Below are 20307 nucleotides of genomic sequence, written 5' to 3'. Positions count from 1 at the left end.
ACTTTAGTTCTATGTACATTTAAACCACAAAGGATTTGTGTCTTACACCAAGCAGTTCTCACTCCTGACTCGTCACATACTGACACTTTGTTAAGACCCATTAATGTCACATTTTAATGCACCGAGTGTCATTCTGTCATTTTTTAATACAGAGGGTAATCTGAAAGATTTCGATAGGTTCCTCACCTTCTTATGTCTGGTTTAGGCTACATCGTATCAACTGTATTATGGCCCAAACTGTACAGAAGATCATTTTATCCTGAAAAATGTGTCTTAAATCTCTATGACTGTTGAGTTATTTCTGTAATATGAGCACAAATCTACACCAGTCATTGAAAAACTAAATATAATGAAGCAAAAGAGGAATTAGGTTGGTGGTGTAGCAAAGTGGAACTGCCAAATGGTGTAACACCATAGACAAGCCAGTGTCATTAACGTCACTTTTTATTTTTTTACATTCCTTCCCCCAAAATAGCAAGCATATGCCCTGCTCCCTAATGACATCACAAATGTTGTGGAAAAACTGCAAGCATGACTGATCACGGAACAGTACCTAGTCTGTTGTGTCTCTCAGTCACACAAAAAAATATATATTTTATGACTATAATTGCAAAATCTGATGAGTGGCCAGACAAAAACACTGTCTTGTCTGAAACTGGTCTGAAGTAGACGCCATTAAACTGTAGGCAAATGTGCTCTGTTGGCATTGTTACTGTCGCAGAATGAAAAACTGATGTAACCAAGAAGCAGAGATGCTTTTTGCAGACAGGAAAAGTTTGCCTTTGAACTTTTGGCAATTTTGCAAAACACTGTATTTTAACCTTTAATCACCAACCATCATCTTTTCCTAACCTTGGTTAGTTAACCCTAACCCATAAGCCAAGTTTATTGCCCTATCATTGCCAAGAAGCTACAGGGGGAAAATAAATCAAATCAAATTATAACAAATTTATTTAAAAAAAACAAAATGGCCCATAGACTGTACATAAATGATGGATGTATCCAGACTGAAGTATCCGTTCTGCTTTGGAAGACTCCGCTTGGGCATTTCAGTCTCCATCACCATAAACTCATCAGGAAAAACTCTACTCAGGTCATAAATGAATTTTGACAAGGATGATGTTTATTTATTTGGACATTTCTGCAATCAAATGAGTCGCCCCCTGCTGGTGATTAGAAACAGTAGACTTATGGCACTTTGTCACTGGCTTCAATTTATGCCCTTTAAAATGTGACCAAAATGGGTCCTGAAAAATCATCATTATTTGATGAGTTGCCAGCAGCAGTGAGCTGGCTATGCAAAATGAGAACTAATTTGATGCTCTGCACCTTATTCCCAGCATCATGGTAACTCTGTTTCCCAATCCATTCTTACTGGAAAATAAATACTGTGTGAAGACAGCCTAACACCTTTAATGGGAAATGTGTTTGTTTCTTTCTTTATTTCTTCTTTTACAGAGGGATGGGGGAGGGGAACACCCTGAAGACATGGCCTTTACCACCATTCTCCTGCTGCACAGTTAATGGAGGGGATTGTTTTTACCTTGATAAAGATGGGCATATTTTATTAATGGCATGGAACACAATCTTGTGTATTTGAAAGCAGACACAGTGGAAAAGTCAACTGAGAGCTGGATGTTTTGGTATTTATTTTTTTATTTTTTTTATTTTTATTTTTTTAAACGTAGGTCATGAAAACCATTACTGAATAAATGCTTTTCATTTTTCAGGTTTGACACACTGTTGCCTCAGCACACATTGAGCTTAGCCTGATAGTTGGCACAGCCACAAACGGCACAACTTGTTTCTGATCTCCGCAGCATGTCAGAAAAATGCTACAAGGCCACTTTTTCAGGTCATCCAACTATCGCTGGGTAGTAGGAGGCTGAGGTATGTTCACATTATCCCATTTACCGAGTGACAGGTTGTGCTCACACGTTATATATTTCCAGAAGGCTTCAGAACACTCACCAACTCATACAGAAACCAGTTCAGTGAAATGAATAACGAGAATTAATGAAAAGCATCATGGAGTAGGGAATAAGGTGGATTGCATGGATGATAAGGGACTGCCTCTCTTGCATTAAACAAATCATTAATGTTCATTTATGCTGGAAGGTGATAATGACATTAGAGAATGACATTATGCTGTTGCAAAAGAAAACAGGCGCTCGCTGGTAACAAATGAACAAACAGATTAATCATTTCCAAATCCTGTCAACAAACTGATAATGAAAGTTCTTGCTCTAAATTAAAGGGTGACATTTCAAGGCAAAAGTGTTACCTTGCAACATGCACTCATGCAAATACATATTCCACATAGCGCAAAGAAAAGGCAGCAGGATCGTTTGTGTGTGAGATGAGGCTTTTGCTAGTTAGTATGAGCACTGTGAGCCTTGACAGACAGACAGCGAGTGGTGGTTAGTGCCGCAAGCTGAAAGTCAGGGACAGCCAGATTCATTTCTGCACTTTATAGGGTCTTTTATGGTCAGATCATTTCAGAATTAATGTTGTTAGGCTGTTAAGTCAAGTCTCTAAACACTGTCAGTGGCCTAGCCATTTAATTTATGTGGTGCCAATAAAAATAATTTCAGAAAGCATTACTGTCCTTTTGTTTTCATCTCCTCTGTAATTTATGTCAAATTATGACTTTTAATTGACTGGCTTTTACTTCAACAAACTGCTCCAGCAAAACTTGCTCAGCGAATGCCATTTCTACAGTCGTCTGAGTGTATATTTAGCTTCAACTTCACACTCAACTACAGGCACACATTTTAGTATGCAGTCCATGCACACTCACCCATGATATAGCTAGGGTGGAGGACTGGGTGCACATTGCCGAATAGAAAATGGCTGTCTGAGACTAAAATTGCAGGAAGATTTTTGACTCTTATCCCTGCATGAATTATTTTAAATCACTCACGCACACCCCTGTAATTAAAGCAGGTATTCTCTGAATTGGTCACTCTAGAGTCCACAGCCCTTTTAAGGTGCCAGATGAAGAAGAAGATGTTAGATGCACAAGTCAAACTGTAACACTGTAAAGCATGCAGACTTCACACCTAGAGCCATGGTTCCACCAATGTGTCCCAATCCCAACATGCAGCATCCAGAAACAGTAATTCTCAGCGCACAGAGGACAGGGCACAGCGAGACACGTCTGAATACACCGCAGACCACCCGAAATGAGAGCAATGTGTTTATGTTATGGGCATGTGCCTGAATACTGCATGTGTTTACATGCATGTGATGCATGCATGCAGGATATGTACTGTATGTTTGTGTGGTTGTTTGTATAGCTTTCACTTTGTATTATAAAATGCATCTCTCAACTCTCTTTGTGTGCGTGCGTGTGTCTTACGTAGTGTGGACAACTCTTCAGATGATTGAACTCCTGAGCATGTCTGCATCTGACTGCGATTTGTGGATGTTTATGATTTGCTGTGCTAACATCATGAATGCTTCCACATGATGGCCGCTCCTTTCCGATACCTGGACTTCACTTGATACAAAGACCGTGAAGAAAACGGGTTTTCTAGAACTGTTGTGAAAAATCTGACTTTAAGGAGCGTGTGTTAGTGTATGTGTGAGTGAGAGGGGATGTGTGCCACCCGTCAGCCTTCCTGATACAAACATTTTCAGCTAGAGCATCATCAGAGGTGAGAACAGAGGGATAAAGAACAAACACTTCCAAATAGAAAGGCATATGGTGCATTATTACAAAATGCATCACTAAGCACAGGGAGGGAGATTCATCACAAAAATGAATGAAAATGTGCAGAACTCGTATGAAACACCCGGGAAAATAGACTAAAGAGTGAAGGTAAAGCATACTGAAAGAGCCCACCTGCCTAACAACAAAGCCACTGACAAGGCAAAAGCTGCTTTGCAATAATTTACTTTGCTGTTGCTTTTGGATGAAGTATGAGGAGACTAAATCAATCAATAGTGAGGCTAAACAGGCGTGTATTTTCACGTTGTGCTGTTTCTATGGATACCCTCTACTGTCTATAAATCATTTACTATTGCTGAATGCGTTGGCTGAAAGGGTATTATCGCTGCATGTCATGCAGACATGGAAAAACACAATAAACCCAGTGCGCCCTTTTTTCTGACTTTAAGAACAATGATGTTAAAAACAATACAATATTGTAATATTAATTTAGAATTTAAATTGATCCACTGGCTCAAAGGCAGATTTTTTGCTTTTATACACTGAAAAAAATTTTTTTTTTGAAAATTCTGTTTAAAAGCAGAGCTGTATTTATTGCGTTTTGTTTTCACTGGAGGGATAAAGTTATTGTATTATTCAATTTATTTATGAATCTTTCATTGTCTTAGAAACCCCCACAGAGTTACTTATAGTGCATAGCAGCAGTGCCTTATTGAATAGCTTCCAACCTTCTTGTCAATCACTCTCTCGCCTGTGGTTCACGATGCAGAGTGTTTGTTTTATTGAGGTTTTATTCTCTATTATGGAGTTTGTCAAAAGAAGCGCCCCTGTGCCCTCTCTCCACCACTGTAACTCCAGAGTCTGTGGGGGGAAATCAGAGATTTTAACTGGCTGACTGCTTCCTAATCTGGCAAACCAAATGTAAATTTCTTTCTGCCTTGAATAAGACTGGTAAAGACGTATAATTTTGTTGCGGACGACTTTGTGGCATCCTCTTGGCCTAGGACAGTACAGCAATAATGACAGGTTGGCTGACCAGACCTTGACACAGGTCTGGCTCTCATCAGGGCTGCGGTATTAAAGGAGATCCAGAAACACTGAAATGATCAGCCACTACCCAAACCAGGCTCTCAGACTTAGCAGCCACCGAAACCGAGCAATCGCCTCACCAGTCTGCTCTGCAGGCGAACCTAAACATGCTTTTCTTCATAGGAATACGCCTCATCCAAATTACTTAGGCTCCAATTACAAAAATTTGTCCTAAATGGGTTTGTAGTGTAAACAGAAACTATTAATGACACTCTGGTTAAATAGGTGGATAAAATAAAAGGTCTCTCTGCAGCAGCAGTCAGTCTCAGATTTACACCTGAACAAGTTTTTAATGTTCCATGGTTGCTGATGAAAAATCTGTGCATTTCTGCATGGCTAGGCTAGATACATGTTTACATAGACCTGCGCTTCGACTCTTCTGCAACTCACAGCTCCCATCTGATTTAAAACTGCCCTTCACAACAGCTCAATATGCCTGAGTAGCTGAATGATTTTTACTCAACATAAGTCAACTGAGGCAAACACTGATAAATGCCAGTGGAAGGTTAGGTCAGGCGTTTGAGTTAATCCCCAATGGGAAGCAGTGGAGGAAATGACCCAAGGGCTAATAGAAGGTGTGTGTCTGACATGGCTGAGAAAAACAGAGGAAAAGGCACAGTGTCCAGTAAAAAGGAAGAGGAGAAGCCAAGGCAGATGCAGGGGCTGAGAGGTTACTGGAGCAGCAGTAGGAGAGGGAAAAGCACAGTGGGTGGTAGCCTTTTGTCCTTGCATGTCACAGATCAAGAGAAAGGCTCAGGGATACAGTTATTTTAACGAGGCCTGTTTCTCAACTTGCATTTTATCACATAAAACTCATTTCAAACGTTAATTAAATTTGCTGTGGGAAATTGGGTGCCAAGCTAATCATTTGTAATTTCACATTTTCTCATTCAAAAACTATTATTTCTTCCCCTTGGTAGCTGCATTGGGGTGAGATGACTCACCTACACAAGTCTTTCCATCGCTGTGCAGGACAAACTTCATGTGGCAAGAACACTTGGGGCCCTGGTCAGTCTCCTCACAGATGTGCTGGCAACCCCCATTACCGTAGTTGCACGTCACTGGGAAAGGACACGTAGTTAACACAAATGGTACTTTGAGGATTACGCACAGTCTAAGTTATTCATTTGAAAGTCAGTGTGGAGAGAAGAGAGGAAACAGAGGGGGAGAGATGGCATGACACGAAAACAAAATATGCACATTTAGATGGGACAATCTAACACACACTCTTTCTCTGGGCCATATGCTCTGTGACGTAAACACTGCAGGCTCAGTTTAGCCCTCTTTAAAATGTGCACAGAGTAATGTTTCCGATGGAGTTTCTCGAGGTGAGCTGAAAACTGAAATGATTACAGAGGCAAGAATGGCGCTTGGAGCTACCATGATTATCGTTTAACCTCAGAAATTGTACAATAAGACGCTAACAGCGCAATAAGAGCTCTGAAAACTAATGCAACCTCTAGACATCCAACAGCATCGTCTTTGTTTATTCAGTGCTATTTACACCTGGACTTAGATTAAGGTCAAAATCTGTGCAGCATAATACTAGGTAGAGCGTGTATGGATTTCCATATTCCCCACCTCAGGTTCTGAATCCATGTTAATTAAATAAACTCCTCTTGGTTAATTAATTTATATCTCCCACTTAATCTTTTTATCCTCCTGACTACACTGAAGGTTGGAGTTGGAGAGGTCACGTTTTTAAACTCACCAACACTCAACGAGCAAGCAGCTGAGCTTTAATCCTTTTCATTCATTCTACAAAATATGCAAAAGCTTTAAAGTCATTAAAACACTATACACGTAATGACATTTCATAAGTACTAAGTAAAATTTCCGGTCCAAGTTTCTGCGTTCAGGCGAGGGGAGCGTTAAGTTTGGCACTTTTAACACACCTGTGATGACAGAGTGAAAAAGAGCACGAGCGAGCCTAGGCTTCTACCGCCATCCTGTCTGCACCCTACCATCCCTGCGCCTTTTGCCCTTTTCCTGGGCTGTCACAGAAAAACTATAGAATAACACTTCTCCAATCCTTATCCAAACACAGACAAATCCCCCATCAGCCCTGGCCCCAGCTCTGACAGGATGATCTCGGTTGCACAGCAACAGGAAGTGTGCACTGTCCGTCAGAGCAGTCCCCTTCGAGTAACCTCCACATGCTTGCCCCGGTTGTGTAAATGATTGCTACTCATCTGATAAACATGTTTTTCTTTACAAGGACTATTCCGAAGATTAGTCACGGCTTGGTAATGCAACATAAATGTCAGTTGCCAACTTCAAATGTGATGGAAGGCATTTGTGGAATGAGTGCAATTATCCATAATCGGCTAGTTTCCAACCCAATCACCTTTTCATGAGGAACCTATAAACCATCCTTCTGACGTGTTTCCCTGTGTGTGTGTGTGTGTGTGTGTGTGTGTGTGTGTGTGTGTGTGTGTGTGTCTTTAATAGAGGGAGTAACTAAAAATGCTTCAGGTTGAGACGACTTACGCTTGCAGTCCTTCATGTTACGTGTGAGCTGGAATCCCGGTCGACACTCGCAGGAGATGCCACCCTTCTGCGTTTCCCTGCAGATGTGTGCACACCCATGATTCTTGTCCATACAGGTGGGTCCCTCGTTTTTTGTGCCATCTGGTTGCACTACGAAGGAAGTTTTAGACAGAATTTTAATCACAACTGCCCAACAGACAATTTTTCTAAAGCCAGAGATCACTGACTAAACTAAGAATTTGACTTTTAATTAGAAAACACAGAAGACATAAGTGGGGTGGAAAAGCCTTGCTCAGATGCCTTGCACACATTCTACCCTTCAGTGCCTCATGTGCCTACTGGTGGTTACTGATATGCCCAGTTACCCCTTTACAAAGACTCAGGCCCTTGTTGGAACATGCAGGCTATAAAAAGGAGGCTGCCTGCAGAAAGGATAAAACTCCCAGCAGGAGCTGATCCCGTAGACCTGTAATTTTAATTGAGGTAATCCCCCATAAAGAAAAGAACACAATGAAAAACCCTTCTTGGTTAAATTCTCCCTGTTGAGACTGAGATCAAAAGGGATTGCGCTAAAGGAGGGGTGTCAGTGCACATTTTCATGAGTCATCAAGGTTGAAGCACTTCAGTAAGAGCACGACAAAACCCCACATACAACACAAAATAAAAGACACTGAAAAAAAGTGCCTTTCATCATTTAAAGCTTTACTTAACATGACACACAATGATGCGTCATTTCAGTGTGATGTATAAATGGTTGATGAACGGGCACAACAGACACCCAGCATACATTTCCATCCCTCGTGTCATAAATTATAACACAAATGGTGCAGTGCTCTCTGCATAAAGCTGACATCTTTGCAGAATACGACTGATATTCGACTTATTCGTTGTGAAACCTTTCCTCCACTACAGATGCAGTGACAAACCTCAGCTCTCAGGCTCATTAAAAACCAAACAGATCTCCATCCTTTCCTTTCCTTTCCCTTTCCTTTCCTGGGGTACAGGGAGGAAGTGAGCAAAAGACATCTCCATTAATGTCTCATTAAATCTGCTGTCACGCTGAAGGGTGTTTGGAGGTCTAACTTTTTTAATTAGCCAACTTTTTGCTATATATTGATGCATTTGCATATGTGCATGTAAGTGTCAACAGCTAGTAAAGAACATATAACCTTGTGCACTCTTCCTGAACACTGGAAATGTAGAGGCTCAGTTGTCTTGCCAGCTATATGCTGTCATATAGTAAACTCCTTGTTCCTGCCTCAGGGGTTATAAAGAGAAGGCAATCTCAGTTTGACAGAACAAGTTTTTACATTATTCTGTCCCTAACTACCCATTTGTCTGCCACAATAACCTCCCCTGATTATGCCCTTTTGTTTTCCAGATGTTTTGCCAAAAAGAAGTACCCTCTTATTTTATACATTTCCACTCATGGCTGTTGTCAGGAATCCATTCCGAGTCTCTCTTTGCTTCAAGGAGCTGACAACGTGAATGTGATAGACAATTCTGACCCCCTTGTTAAATACTGTCCATCACTTTAAGTCTGTCAACAAGTGTCACAAGGTCATGCAATCCTCTCAGACTTTCCTGTCTGAGCTGTTGATGTTCTGGCAGACAGGGTGAACTATTAGACACCAACTGCAACAACAGCTTTCCCGGGAGCACAAAGACTCGGCGCTAAACAAACACTGAGCCAAAAGGAAAAAGGGCACGGCTGAGCGAAGTGAACATGAATGAGCATCAATAGAGCAGCTGCTTTAAAGCACTGCAAATTTCCCCGTGAGTCATGTGGATATTTAAGTAGGATATGGAATTCAATGGTCCCCTTTCTTGACTGCGTCTATCTGAGGCCAGAGCAAGAAACATACCGCTCTGAACTTAACAAAGGATTGAATTTCCAGCTACTCCCAAATGGACCAAAGATTATTTACTAAGGTTGTATTATGAATCCCAAACCTCACTTCACTCTCCCTTCATTTTTATGCAGCCCCTCTACCCCAATGCTACAGACCCATCCATCAATAACATGTCAGGTTGGGGCCAGAACCTAGGCCTTCGACTCTCTGAGGACCAATAAAAGGCAAAGTGTTGACACAATGGCCCTTTTCTCCAGGCTAGTCTCACCTATCATCCACCATGTGCACTTTCTTCTAACTTGCTGCCAAAAGCCTCCAGTTTTTATCATTACTAAATGATGGGAAGCAGAAAGAAAAACATGCTTTTATATGGAGTTGGACAGGAAAGCAAAGAAGAGAAATAATACGACTTAAAAAAAAAGAAACACACATGCCATCATCCACTAACACAATGTGCTGAGCCATAAAACATTACTCTATATGTAGAAAGTAATAAAAACTATCACAGGACACTTTATAGGCAGAAAACTGGACAGGAAATAGAGTCTAAAGTCTTGGAACAGAGCAGGAGACACTCAAGATGTGATGGTTTTTCACCCAAGCTCAAACAGGATAGGCATTTTCAAAAAGGAAATATTTCAGGATAGGTATTTTCTTCCCTTTGTGCAAGAAAAGAAAACACAGAAATTAAAGAAAATGAAATAACCCTAGTTTTTTCTATTACAACAATTTGTGACCTCAATACCAAACGTTTAGTTCAGCGGTCCCCAACCTTTTTTGCGCCACGGACCGGTTTATGCCCGACAATATTTTCATGGATCGGCCTTTAAGGTGTCGCGGATAAATACAACAAAATAAAACTAGTACCGGTACCGAAAAAAAGAAAATTTATTCATAACACACGTGAAAAGACCAAGGAAAACCGAGTAAACGATAAAAACAATAACTAAATAACGCTGAAAACCGATAAAAACCCTGAAAACTATACATTTCACACCTGAGCATCAACTCTCGCGGCCCAGTACCAAACGACTCACGGACCGGTACCAGTCCGAGGCCCGGGGGTTGGGGACCACTGGTTTAGTTCATTACTAGAAATAACGCATTAGGAGCAACAGCAGATGTTGAAGGGATAGCGAGGGATTTAGAGGAAATATACTCTCTATAAAAAGAAGGCATATCCAACATCTAATTATTAATTCATTTCTTTGGACGGTGGGAGGAAGCCGGAGTACCAGGAGGGAACCCACGCAAACACACGGAGAACATGCAAACTCCACACAGAAAGACCCCGGCCTGATGGTGGAATTGAACTCAGGACCTTCTTGCTGTGCGGCAACAGTGCTAACCACCGTGCCACCGTTGCCACAAGGTTGCTTGTGTACAAAGAGAGCCTTTTTTCCCCTGTGACATCCCCTTTTTTTCTGAACATGTGAACTTATTCTGATCTATGATTAGCAGAATATAATAATAATAATAATAATAATAATAATAATAATAATAATAATAATAATAATGGCATTATGTCGGATCATATTCAGGGGTGGGATAGCTCTAAAACAATCACTGAATGCACATTTGTAAATATAGCTTTAGAAGATATATATGGTATTATAATCTACCTGGAGTAGTCAGTTGTTCATGTCTGGTGAAAGCTGCCATGCTTAAAAATTGTTTAACTGGAATTCAATCAAACTTCTGAGGTTTATTTTATTCATATGAGTGAGCTACAATCAAAGTTAAGAAAATACATAAATATATATATAAATTAAGGCTCTAACCATGGCCATAAAAAAAGTATATATTGGGGGTAACTGTGACCGAGGACCTGTCCTGGGGCAACCATATCACCTCAGTTGCACGGAAAGCCCAACAGCGCCTCTACTACCTGAGGAGACTGCGGAGCGCACACATTCCCAGATCTCTGATGTTGAACTTCTACAACTGTGCCATCAGCAGCGTTCTGACGTATGGATTTCTAGTGTGGTTCCCCAGCTGCACCAAGGCCGATCAGCAAGCACTCCAGCGGGTGGTGAAAGAAGCTGGCAGAATTATTGGAATAAGTCTGCCAGAGATTAGTAATATCTTCCCCACTCGCTGTCTGAGACGGGTGCACAGTATTCTGCGGGACCAACATCACCCTGCGCGCCACCTTTTCCACCTGCTGCCCTCAGGGAGAAGGTACAGGTCTATACAGGCCAGAACATCCAGACTGGCCAACAGCCTGTATCCACAGGCTGTGAGGCTCCTGAACTCTCTGCCCCCCTCTCACGGACAATAACCATATCCAACTTCTTAATAGCACTGAACTTACTTGTCAGGTTCTCATGTTTACTTGTCATGTTCTCATGTTGTTGCTAAGGATTGTCTTATTGCACTGGAGTCACACTGGGTTAAATATTTACACTTGGGTTTTAAGGGGTATTTATTATTTTCTTCATTATTTTATTTACGGGTTGTACGGAAGCCCCAAATGCAATTTCATTGTTCTCTGACAATGACAATAAATAAATAAATACTAAATACTAAATATTGACTATAACACAGTTTTATAGAACCATTACAGCTCTAATCCCAGTCCTAATCTCATCACTCATTCCAGGAAGCCGATAAAGAAAAAGTAAAAAAAATGTTTTTACATTCATCAGGTCCCATCGTTCCAAATATCAAAGAGAAATTAAAAATGAATCCCATGGAAGAGTTCAGGTCTTAGGAGGTTAATTGCCAGTATTCTTACACTAAAGTAAATGAACAGAAACCGCATGATCCTCCAGGATAAAGTCTCACTCGTTTTGTGTGTTTGTCAATAAGAGGAACTTCAGCTTAATATGTGAGATCAGCCACAGTGCCTGCAGGACACAGCTTTAGGTGCAGGTCACATCCAAAAGATACCTTTCTGAAAACCATCAGTTCAGGACAATGAGTAGTGAAGGTACCTAAGGATTTACTGATGATAGAAACTCCACTGGACAGGTCAGTCTAAATGGATAGCTGTGTGGAGAGACTGACTGGCACTCAAATCATTTTCTAAGCCTGGGGCTTGCTGGCTTAGACAGTGCAGTTAACTCCACATCTTGCGAGCTACAAATGAACAAGCTATTTCTGTTGCCCTCTTATAACCCAGACTGGCTCTTTAATAAATTGCAAAACTTGACTTATGTACCATTTTTTTAAAACATCTCTATCTTGCCAGAAACAATTTTACTGGACTGTATGTTACACAACGGAGCTAGGGACTCTGTAGGAGCCTGCAGCTCCTTTGAGATAAAACCAGCCTATGAAGAAAATAACCATAAACTATTGACAGCAGGATATGAGTTTTAACACAACATGAGAAACTAAGCCAAAAAAAGAAGAAGAAAAAAATAACACTTAACAAATCCAACTAAAGTGCCAACTTCTATGAACTTCAAACAAAAGATTGAAGGAGGCCGCAAGTTCTTCACCACAGCGCTGCAAACCCTCTTAAACCTGAGAACCATGTAGTGGGGAGACTGAAACAATGGAGATGAAGTAGTGGAAAGCATGCCAAGGGTTTATGGTCTGCTCTTAGTGCCCCAGGGCAGTGAAAATAGGGCTCGTGGTCCGTGCTGAGCTGCTGTCATACATATCAGAGGGGAGTCGGTCCCCCTCTTTTGGGGAGAATGTTAAGCAACAAGCTAGCGTTGGGTGGATACAAACTGAAAAGAAGGGGCCTAGCGATGGAGCCACCACACTATTAAAGCAACATTCCTTCCTCTTAGATAATGGGCCCTTAAAAGTTTTAATAGGAGGATAAAAATGTCAGCGCATGGAAAGGAGAATGGGAAAAGAGTCGGACTGGGTTGGGCTGAGCCGCAACGCAGAATGGTCAGACAGAGCAACAGGCCAGTGAGCCGGTCAAGGAAGTAACTCTTCCCCACTGACTCTAAGAGCAGCGAGTCCATCCAAGTGCTACTGTTTGGGTTTTCTGATTTTCTGCAGCTCTCAGAGGCCTTGTTGAGGCTTCTTATTTCACTCCCTTTTTTCCAGAGAGGAGCCACTAAAGTCATAAACAAGCAGAAAATGGAAAAAGATAGCAGACATCTGGACTGATATACCTCACTGCTTGAGCGCTTGTTGTACATCTTAATATATTGTGTTTCTAGAGTAAAACAAAGCGTGGAGAGCTACCATGATGAAAAACAAAAAAATAAGAGGAGAAACATAACCTAAAACAGTTACATTTATAGACTTTAGAAGACTAAAATAGACAAGAATGTGCTAGATATGATTAAAGCTCTTGAGAATCTCGATTTCTACTGTAGAAAAAACATATTGAGGAAACCGCGTGTGCGTGCGAGCCTGTAAGCGTACGTCTATTAAGGTATGTGGATGCATTGACACACAGGTGTATTTGCATAATGTATGCATGTGGCACACACATTTGAGAGTGTCGGCTCATCTGTGTCACACACAGTTGTGCAGCACCTGCTGTGGATGTGCCACTCTCCCCTTCACTCCTCCCCCATTCTATCAAGGTCACCTCACTGTGCAGTCCCAAAGGAGCCAGGCGCCCTCCCAGCAGAACAGACAACACAGCAGAGCACATCCAGGCTGCAGGTTTTCTTCGATACGGAGATACAAAAGGCATGAGATACAGTATGTTATTACAAAGCCCAATTCTCTCCAAAATCAAACCAAGAGGCAACTGCAGAAGGCATCTGTCTCTGCAGAGCCTAGTCTGGCCCTCTGGTTAAGCCCATGATAGCCAAATGTTAGTGGAAAAACCCCACTGGCACTCTGGCAGTCCGCACCAGCGAGCTGGGCTGGCCAGCTTAGAGATGGCCTTCAACAAACCCACGAGGAAAAAGGATGCCCGTCTCAAATGAGGTTCAAAGAATTCGGTGGCAAGGCAGCCAACATTTGCTGAAGCTCAAGCCACTGATGTATATTTGTTAAAGGGTGGGGATGGAAGGGAGGAAGGGCATGGGTCCTGTGAAAGTCTGGACAAATAGCTAAGATGTGGGAAGATAATATAGGAAAGAGGCAGAGGAAGAGAAAGGAACGAACAGGGAAGGAACAGAAAGAAAGACACACACACACACACACAAGTGTCCGTATGTCTTCATCTGTGCAGCTCGAAGTCTCTGCTCTACTTCCCTAGAATAGGAAAAGAGCCTGGTTATACAGTTGGGCTGCAGAGCAATGAAGCAGCGACTTTTGCACTTGTAAAAACAGTTCTGCGGCCAATGCACAGACAGGCGGGCAGACCCACTGAGATCCACGAGAGCAATGATGAAAGAACCGTGTCGGCTTCTGCACAATGGGACAACCACTGTTACATAAACATATATTAAAAGCATACAAACTTTCCTTTTACAAAAACAAATGGATGCATAAAGAATTTCTCTTTGCAATCTTAAATAAGAAGCATCGCATCACAGGAACAATGGAAACTGGCCCTTTATCAGCGCATTACTTCATGAAATTAAAATGTGAAACAGCCTGATAAATGGATATTACAGTCCAGGAACTTGGGTTATTTTATCCATTTATGTAAACACAAAAGCAATAAAACAGGGTTCAAGGACTCTGTGCCTCGTTTCAAACTGGAGGAACACTAACTGAGAATATAATATAAATATTACGAACGTGAGCTAATTTATCAGAAAACTCCTTATTGTGTTGCAGTTTTAGCCTGCACATAAGTGCTTCTAAAGTCAACATGCCACAATCTGCATCTAAATGTTAAAAAAGGACATGCCAGGATGTGCCTCTATCGGAATAAAACTGGAAATTATTAACCTGCCTTCCTGTGCATGCAAGTCTGTATGTGTGTGTGACGATTATTGTGTAACTATTTGAATCTGAGAAAGAAAACGTGAGAGAGAGAGAGATTAGCTGCGCAAAGGGAAAAAGCCAAACCGGGAAGCTAATGGAAGCTGTAAACATAGGAAGAGGTTTCCACTGGCAAAGTAAACATTTCATGGACAGAAAAGCTCTACTGTAGACAAAAAAACATCACCAATCAGGTGACTGTGAGATACATTTTTAGAAAAAATTGCTCAGTTATTCTTTCTAATAGGATATAGGAAAATGCCGATTTGATAATCATGTTGGAACATGAAATGGAATGTGTAAACGTGGCCCATATTTCTTTTTTCTTTTTTTTAAATGATCGCTTTTCCATTACAAGATAATTTTTGGATGATACATTTTCTTCTTGAGTGCAAACTCTGCTTGGAGGTAATGCATGTTCATCTGTTTCTGATTTAACACTTTGAAGACTTAAGTGCAACAGTCTATTACAGTCTCCTTCAGCAGTGAAAGGTGACAGTAAAGCCTCGGGGCTCATGTAATCAAATTTTTCGGCGCAATGAGCTTTAGACACTCTGGAACCTAATCATCAGACTACTGAGAACTTTCAAACTCCATGTTGCCGCTCTGCAGCTTTCATGGCATAGTCAACCACATTTATGTCATCACACTGATTGGCAGTGACAAGACGTTGGATTCAGAAGGCTCATTTTCTCTTTCAAAGTTACATCACCCTGCTAACTTGTGTCGGTTCAACTTGCTTCTTGTGCTGCACCGTTTCTAAATCATTTCCTACCAGTGGATGAGTCAACTTTCACATCCCGTGTATCCTGTTTTTTGTATTCAGAACTAAAGATAAATATACTGAATACTCAAAGCACTATACATGACTTGCATAACCAACCATCAGTGTGCACTTAAGGTAATTGCCATACCGGATATTCAGAAATGTATGAGGCTGAAATTATGGATGTGTGGGTTGTAGGGCTGAACGATATATCGCATTTGCGATAATATCGCGACATGATCAAGTGCAATTTTCTAACCGCAAAGGCTGCGATTATACTCTGGACATGTCCAAATTCATGGGCTGCATCCTCCTGAGGCCGCATTTGTAGACCGATTACGTCACAGCGACGTGCCGAAGGCTGTCCAAATTACTACCATATCCCAGAATTCATAGCGCGGCCCAGCCAAACTCCAGTTTCCAGCAATGGCGGCCGCTACTAAGTTTTAAAATTACTCATACTAATCTTTCTGGGTCACAAAATAAACTTTTAACATATTTTCAGGCGAGAAAGTAGTTGTGTAAACATCAAATATCTGCTCGGTTTATCAAGATATCCCATATTTGCAAAAGTGCTTCGACGTTTTCAGAGGCGTCTGCTACCCACCAGCTCGACAGCTAGCCGGGAGCTCGAGGGTTACTGATGCGGCCGAGAACGGCACAACTCCCGGCACATCATTTTCAGATCACCGCGGAGTTTCGCTGCTCGGGTTAAACGTAATATATAAGTCACTTAGACAACCTAAAAATGTTATTGTTGGGCTTTTTTCAGTGTTTTGTTTGTTCGTGAGTAAATCGGTTTGGCTGAGATTAAAGTTATTAGATTAGATAAAATAAAACTTTATTAATCCCCCGGGTGGGTTCCTCCTTGGTTTTCACACAGCTGACTAAACGTCAAACAGAAAACTTATTAAACAGAAGTATGAGACAGTCGAGAATTTACACCAGTGTCTGGTTATATTTTAGATAGCAAGAAGCAGACGGCCGAGTTTATTAAACTCCACCGAGACAGCGGTGACGCTAATCAGAAGGCTAGACCGTCCAATTTCACGCCTTTAAACTTTAAAGGCGTGTTTGTGTGTGTGTTTATACAATTGCTATTATGTTTGCACTTTATGTGTAATGTTACTGACTGCAGAGATCAGTAAGATGTGTGTATTTTTTATTTATTAGTTTTATTTATTTAATATTATTTTTTAATTGAATGACTGTCTAGTAGTTCACAGATGTCGAAAAACTGAGTGTGGTAAAGCCACTGATTTTTTTTATGTATATTTCTGCAATCTGCACATTGCACTGACTTTCATTTTAATGTTTACACCAGGGTTCCTTGTCAGCACTTTATGCTCAGATGTTTGTAAGCTAAAAATAAACTATTGTGTATGTTCAAATATACTGTTGTGATTGAAGAAGTTAAATAAAAATGTCAGTCATCAATTCATGCATCACCTCATGTCATCATAACAGAGGTCTGTCTTCCAGGAAAGAACAGTTTAAAATTAATGTAATATAGTATTGGCCATACTATATGATGTATTGCTTGTCTTTGTTTAATAATACAGAAGACAAAGACCTTAAAAAATAATCGCATATCGCATCGCAATATTGGGGCAAAAAAATCGCAATTAGATTATTTTCCATAATCGTTCAGCCCTAGTGGGTTGACTGAGACTGAGATTCCTGAATTCCAATGTGCTGGATCCCATCTCACGCACATACGTCCCTGTCATCCTCCTATATAAAAGAGATAATAAATCAAACGCAGAGCAGTGGAGCCCTCTTGACCTAAATGGCATTCCTATCAACCACTAAGCACCTTGGCTGGCCTTTGAAAAGCTTTATTTCTTGACTGGAAGAAATGTTTGGAGAGAATAAATGAACTGTTACAGCTAGACGATGGAGCCTTCACTTGGTCATAGTTATTCCTGCTGAGGGGGCAGGGGCAGGTCTAATAAGAGACAGACCAGCAGCAGCCTTGTCATTAGCTGAGAGGCTGGCAGACCCCTGCTGCCTAATTGGCACAGGCTCACTGCTAACAAGGGCTCGCTACCAGCAGGGGAAACAGACCGGTAGCAAAAGGCACTGCAGTGTCCAGGTCTGTGCTGTCCTTGGAAAAACTGGTAGAAGTTACCCAGGGAACACCTGACCCATTAATGGAAGAAATGGAAAGCTGATGTCTTTTTAATGAGAACAATAAAGCTCATGAGCAAACTGCACCCCAGGCTTTGCTCTTTAAGAGAAGGGCTGGCTGAATGGATGGAGGGTTGCATTTAAACTGGCTTGGCTGGGTGATTAAATCAGCTTTCATTTTCTCAATCATTTTTTTCCCCCCTGAGCAACGTGTGTAATTTTTCTGTAAACGAGCACGGTGAAATTTGCTGAAATTCTGTGGGGTTCTTGTTCTGTAACAAGGCAAAGTCACTTCCTCACCAATTGCATTTTCATACAGACACATACTGTTGTAATAAGAGCAGTAATAATAAGCAGATGAGTAGCTGCTCTGTCTCTTTGTCTTCCAAAAGTAATGAAACAATGACTAGGCGTCTATCTGATCACTATCGGAAGTTTGTAGATTTATGGCAGCTTTAATCTCTAGATCCAAACGGGTCTCATCTGTAAGCAATAAAGACTATATTAATATTAACAGGGGAGATCGACAGAAACGAGGTGCATTTACAAAAGAAAGAAAGAATAAGCACAAAAGAAAAGAGAGCTGGGCAAGAACGGACTTGCTCACACGTCTGTTTCTGCATCTATATAGTAGTAGGCCTTTGAAACACATGATCCGGCTTTTCACCTCACTCAAAAAACACTACGTTTATGAAATGTAAACACTGACAGTTCACTAGGCCAGACTAAGCTCATAAACCAGACTTCCAAGATCCTCATTTCACCATCCGGGGAAATTAGGAACAGCACAATCTAATGACTCCCAGCAAAGGCAGGCGTCTCACAAGAGACAGAAGAGGGACGAGGAGGTCACCGACCCTGCTGGACGTGTTGTCTGCACCTTCTGGATAAAAGGTGCTGTTGCAAACCATAGGAAACGAGAGAAAAGATCCAACACAGACCCAGCCCAGTTTGGCAGAACTAAGGAATCTCTCAGACAGCTGGATAAATACCCCTGGAATACAGGTATGCGTTTTGTGTAACTACATGCAGCCGAATTGTGCGTCACCCTTTACAGGGGCAGGGTGCTCAACACAGATTATATTCAAGTTGAGTTAGTTCTCTACTTTGGTAGCAGACCCAAGCCGACAGTATCCAAACCAGCTGTTGGGCTGACAGCTAAATCAATGTGTGAGCACTCCCTGTGTTAATCTATCCAAAGATAAAGTCTGGAGGTCAAAAAAACACTCACTGCTGTGAGTTTTACTATAACTGCACGAAGTCTGTTAGCATTTGGATTACTTTGTTTGATACAGAGCTATGGTGTTATAAATGTATGTATGTCCGCAGTGCCCCTGAGTTTGGTAACTAAGCCTCAGAGCTGGTTGGCTCATCTTCTTCTGTCATGTCTCCATCCCACAGGAATGAACACTCTATAAACAAGAGGTGTGTCAGCCCCAGGCTATACCTTTAATTGTTTTCTGTGCTCACAGTCCCCCCCGTAAGCCACTCATGCCACAGATACCTTAAAAAGCTGCGAAGCACTAGATTGGCTCAATTTGAAAGGGTGTGTAAAAAGCAAAAAGTGATTTATCCCTTCTTCTTCTTCCCCCTTCAGACTTTGACTTACCCTTTTTCACTGAGACCTGTCAGGACTGATTCCTTTCTCATGATTAAAAATGCCTCAAATTCACCATCATCGCGTGTCACAAAGAGGCTTAACAACATCCAAAAATAACTTTAAATTTGCATTTAACATGAGGTGTCACCACATATGGTAATATACAACGTTTCACTATTGAACAACATGTTTGTGCATGCGCGCATGCGTGTGTGTGTAACCTTTTGGCCTTTGGATACAGGTATGCTGGTTGTCACTCAGGAGAAAGCCCTCTCTGCAGCGGCACTCATAGCTGCCCATCATGTTGACGCATATCTGCTGACATCCGCCGTTGCCTTCAGAGCACTCATCCACATCTGCCCGGAGACACAAAGCAAAATTAACAAGAGTGCTTTGAGACAGACCAAAAATTACAATGATTAACAACTGTCTCAAGTCATCTGGGAAAATCATTACCCATTTAATAAACAAACTCGAACATGGATGATATGTATGTGAACAACTATTATCTATTTAAGAGTGCAAATGAAAGGCTTCTAAACACATTTTACAGAAATTTCAGATTTTAACTGTATTTTTTTTACTGATGAAGAGTCTACAGCCATGCGCCTCATCTGTCCCACATTTTCATTTATCTCCAGGGATTGAAGTAATACTGTCACCCTGTAACTAGCTCTGGCTTATCATAATAGTCATTCAGTGGAAAACGGTTCACAAATATAGCTTTAGTAATTATCCAACTAGTGTCTCTTGCCATACTTGAAGCTCTCTTTCTGTGGCTGTAACTGAACCACAGAAATGCTTTTAGTAAATTGTCAAAAGTAACAATGTAAGAATGGTGATAGTTAGCATTTTATATCTACCATGTTCCCTGCCTTTGTTTACTGTGTTAGAATAAAAGTTTGTA

The 20307-nt window shown here is 41.2% G+C and overlaps 1 protein-coding gene across 3 annotated transcripts in view; it reads right to left on the bottom strand.

Annotated features, from left to right (window-relative positions):
• The window catches only part of scube3 (signal peptide, CUB domain, EGF-like 3), a 77848-nt gene that overhangs the window by 23686 nt on the left and 33855 nt on the right, over window positions 1–20307 (bottom strand). For all 3 annotated transcript variants that reach the window (XM_085394388.1, XM_085394389.1, XM_085394390.1), the window contains 3 exons: window positions 19622–19756; window positions 7253–7402; window positions 5707–5823 (listed from right to left, as the gene is read on the bottom strand). In XM_085394388.1, coding sequence (XP_085250514.1) covers window positions 5707–5823; window positions 7253–7402; window positions 19622–19756 — 402 coding nt within the window. The remainder of the gene's footprint in view (window positions 1–5706; window positions 5824–7252; window positions 7403–19621; window positions 19757–20307) is intronic.

This window comes from Rhamphochromis longiceps, linkage group LG20 (genome assembly GCF_057381845.1).
Source record: "Rhamphochromis longiceps isolate RC_006_pf linkage group LG20, R_longiceps_female_GT1.1, whole genome shotgun sequence".
Taxonomy (NCBI): domain Eukaryota; kingdom Metazoa; phylum Chordata; class Actinopteri; order Cichliformes; family Cichlidae; genus Rhamphochromis; species Rhamphochromis longiceps.
This window is presented reverse-complemented; position numbering and strand designations above follow the sequence as displayed.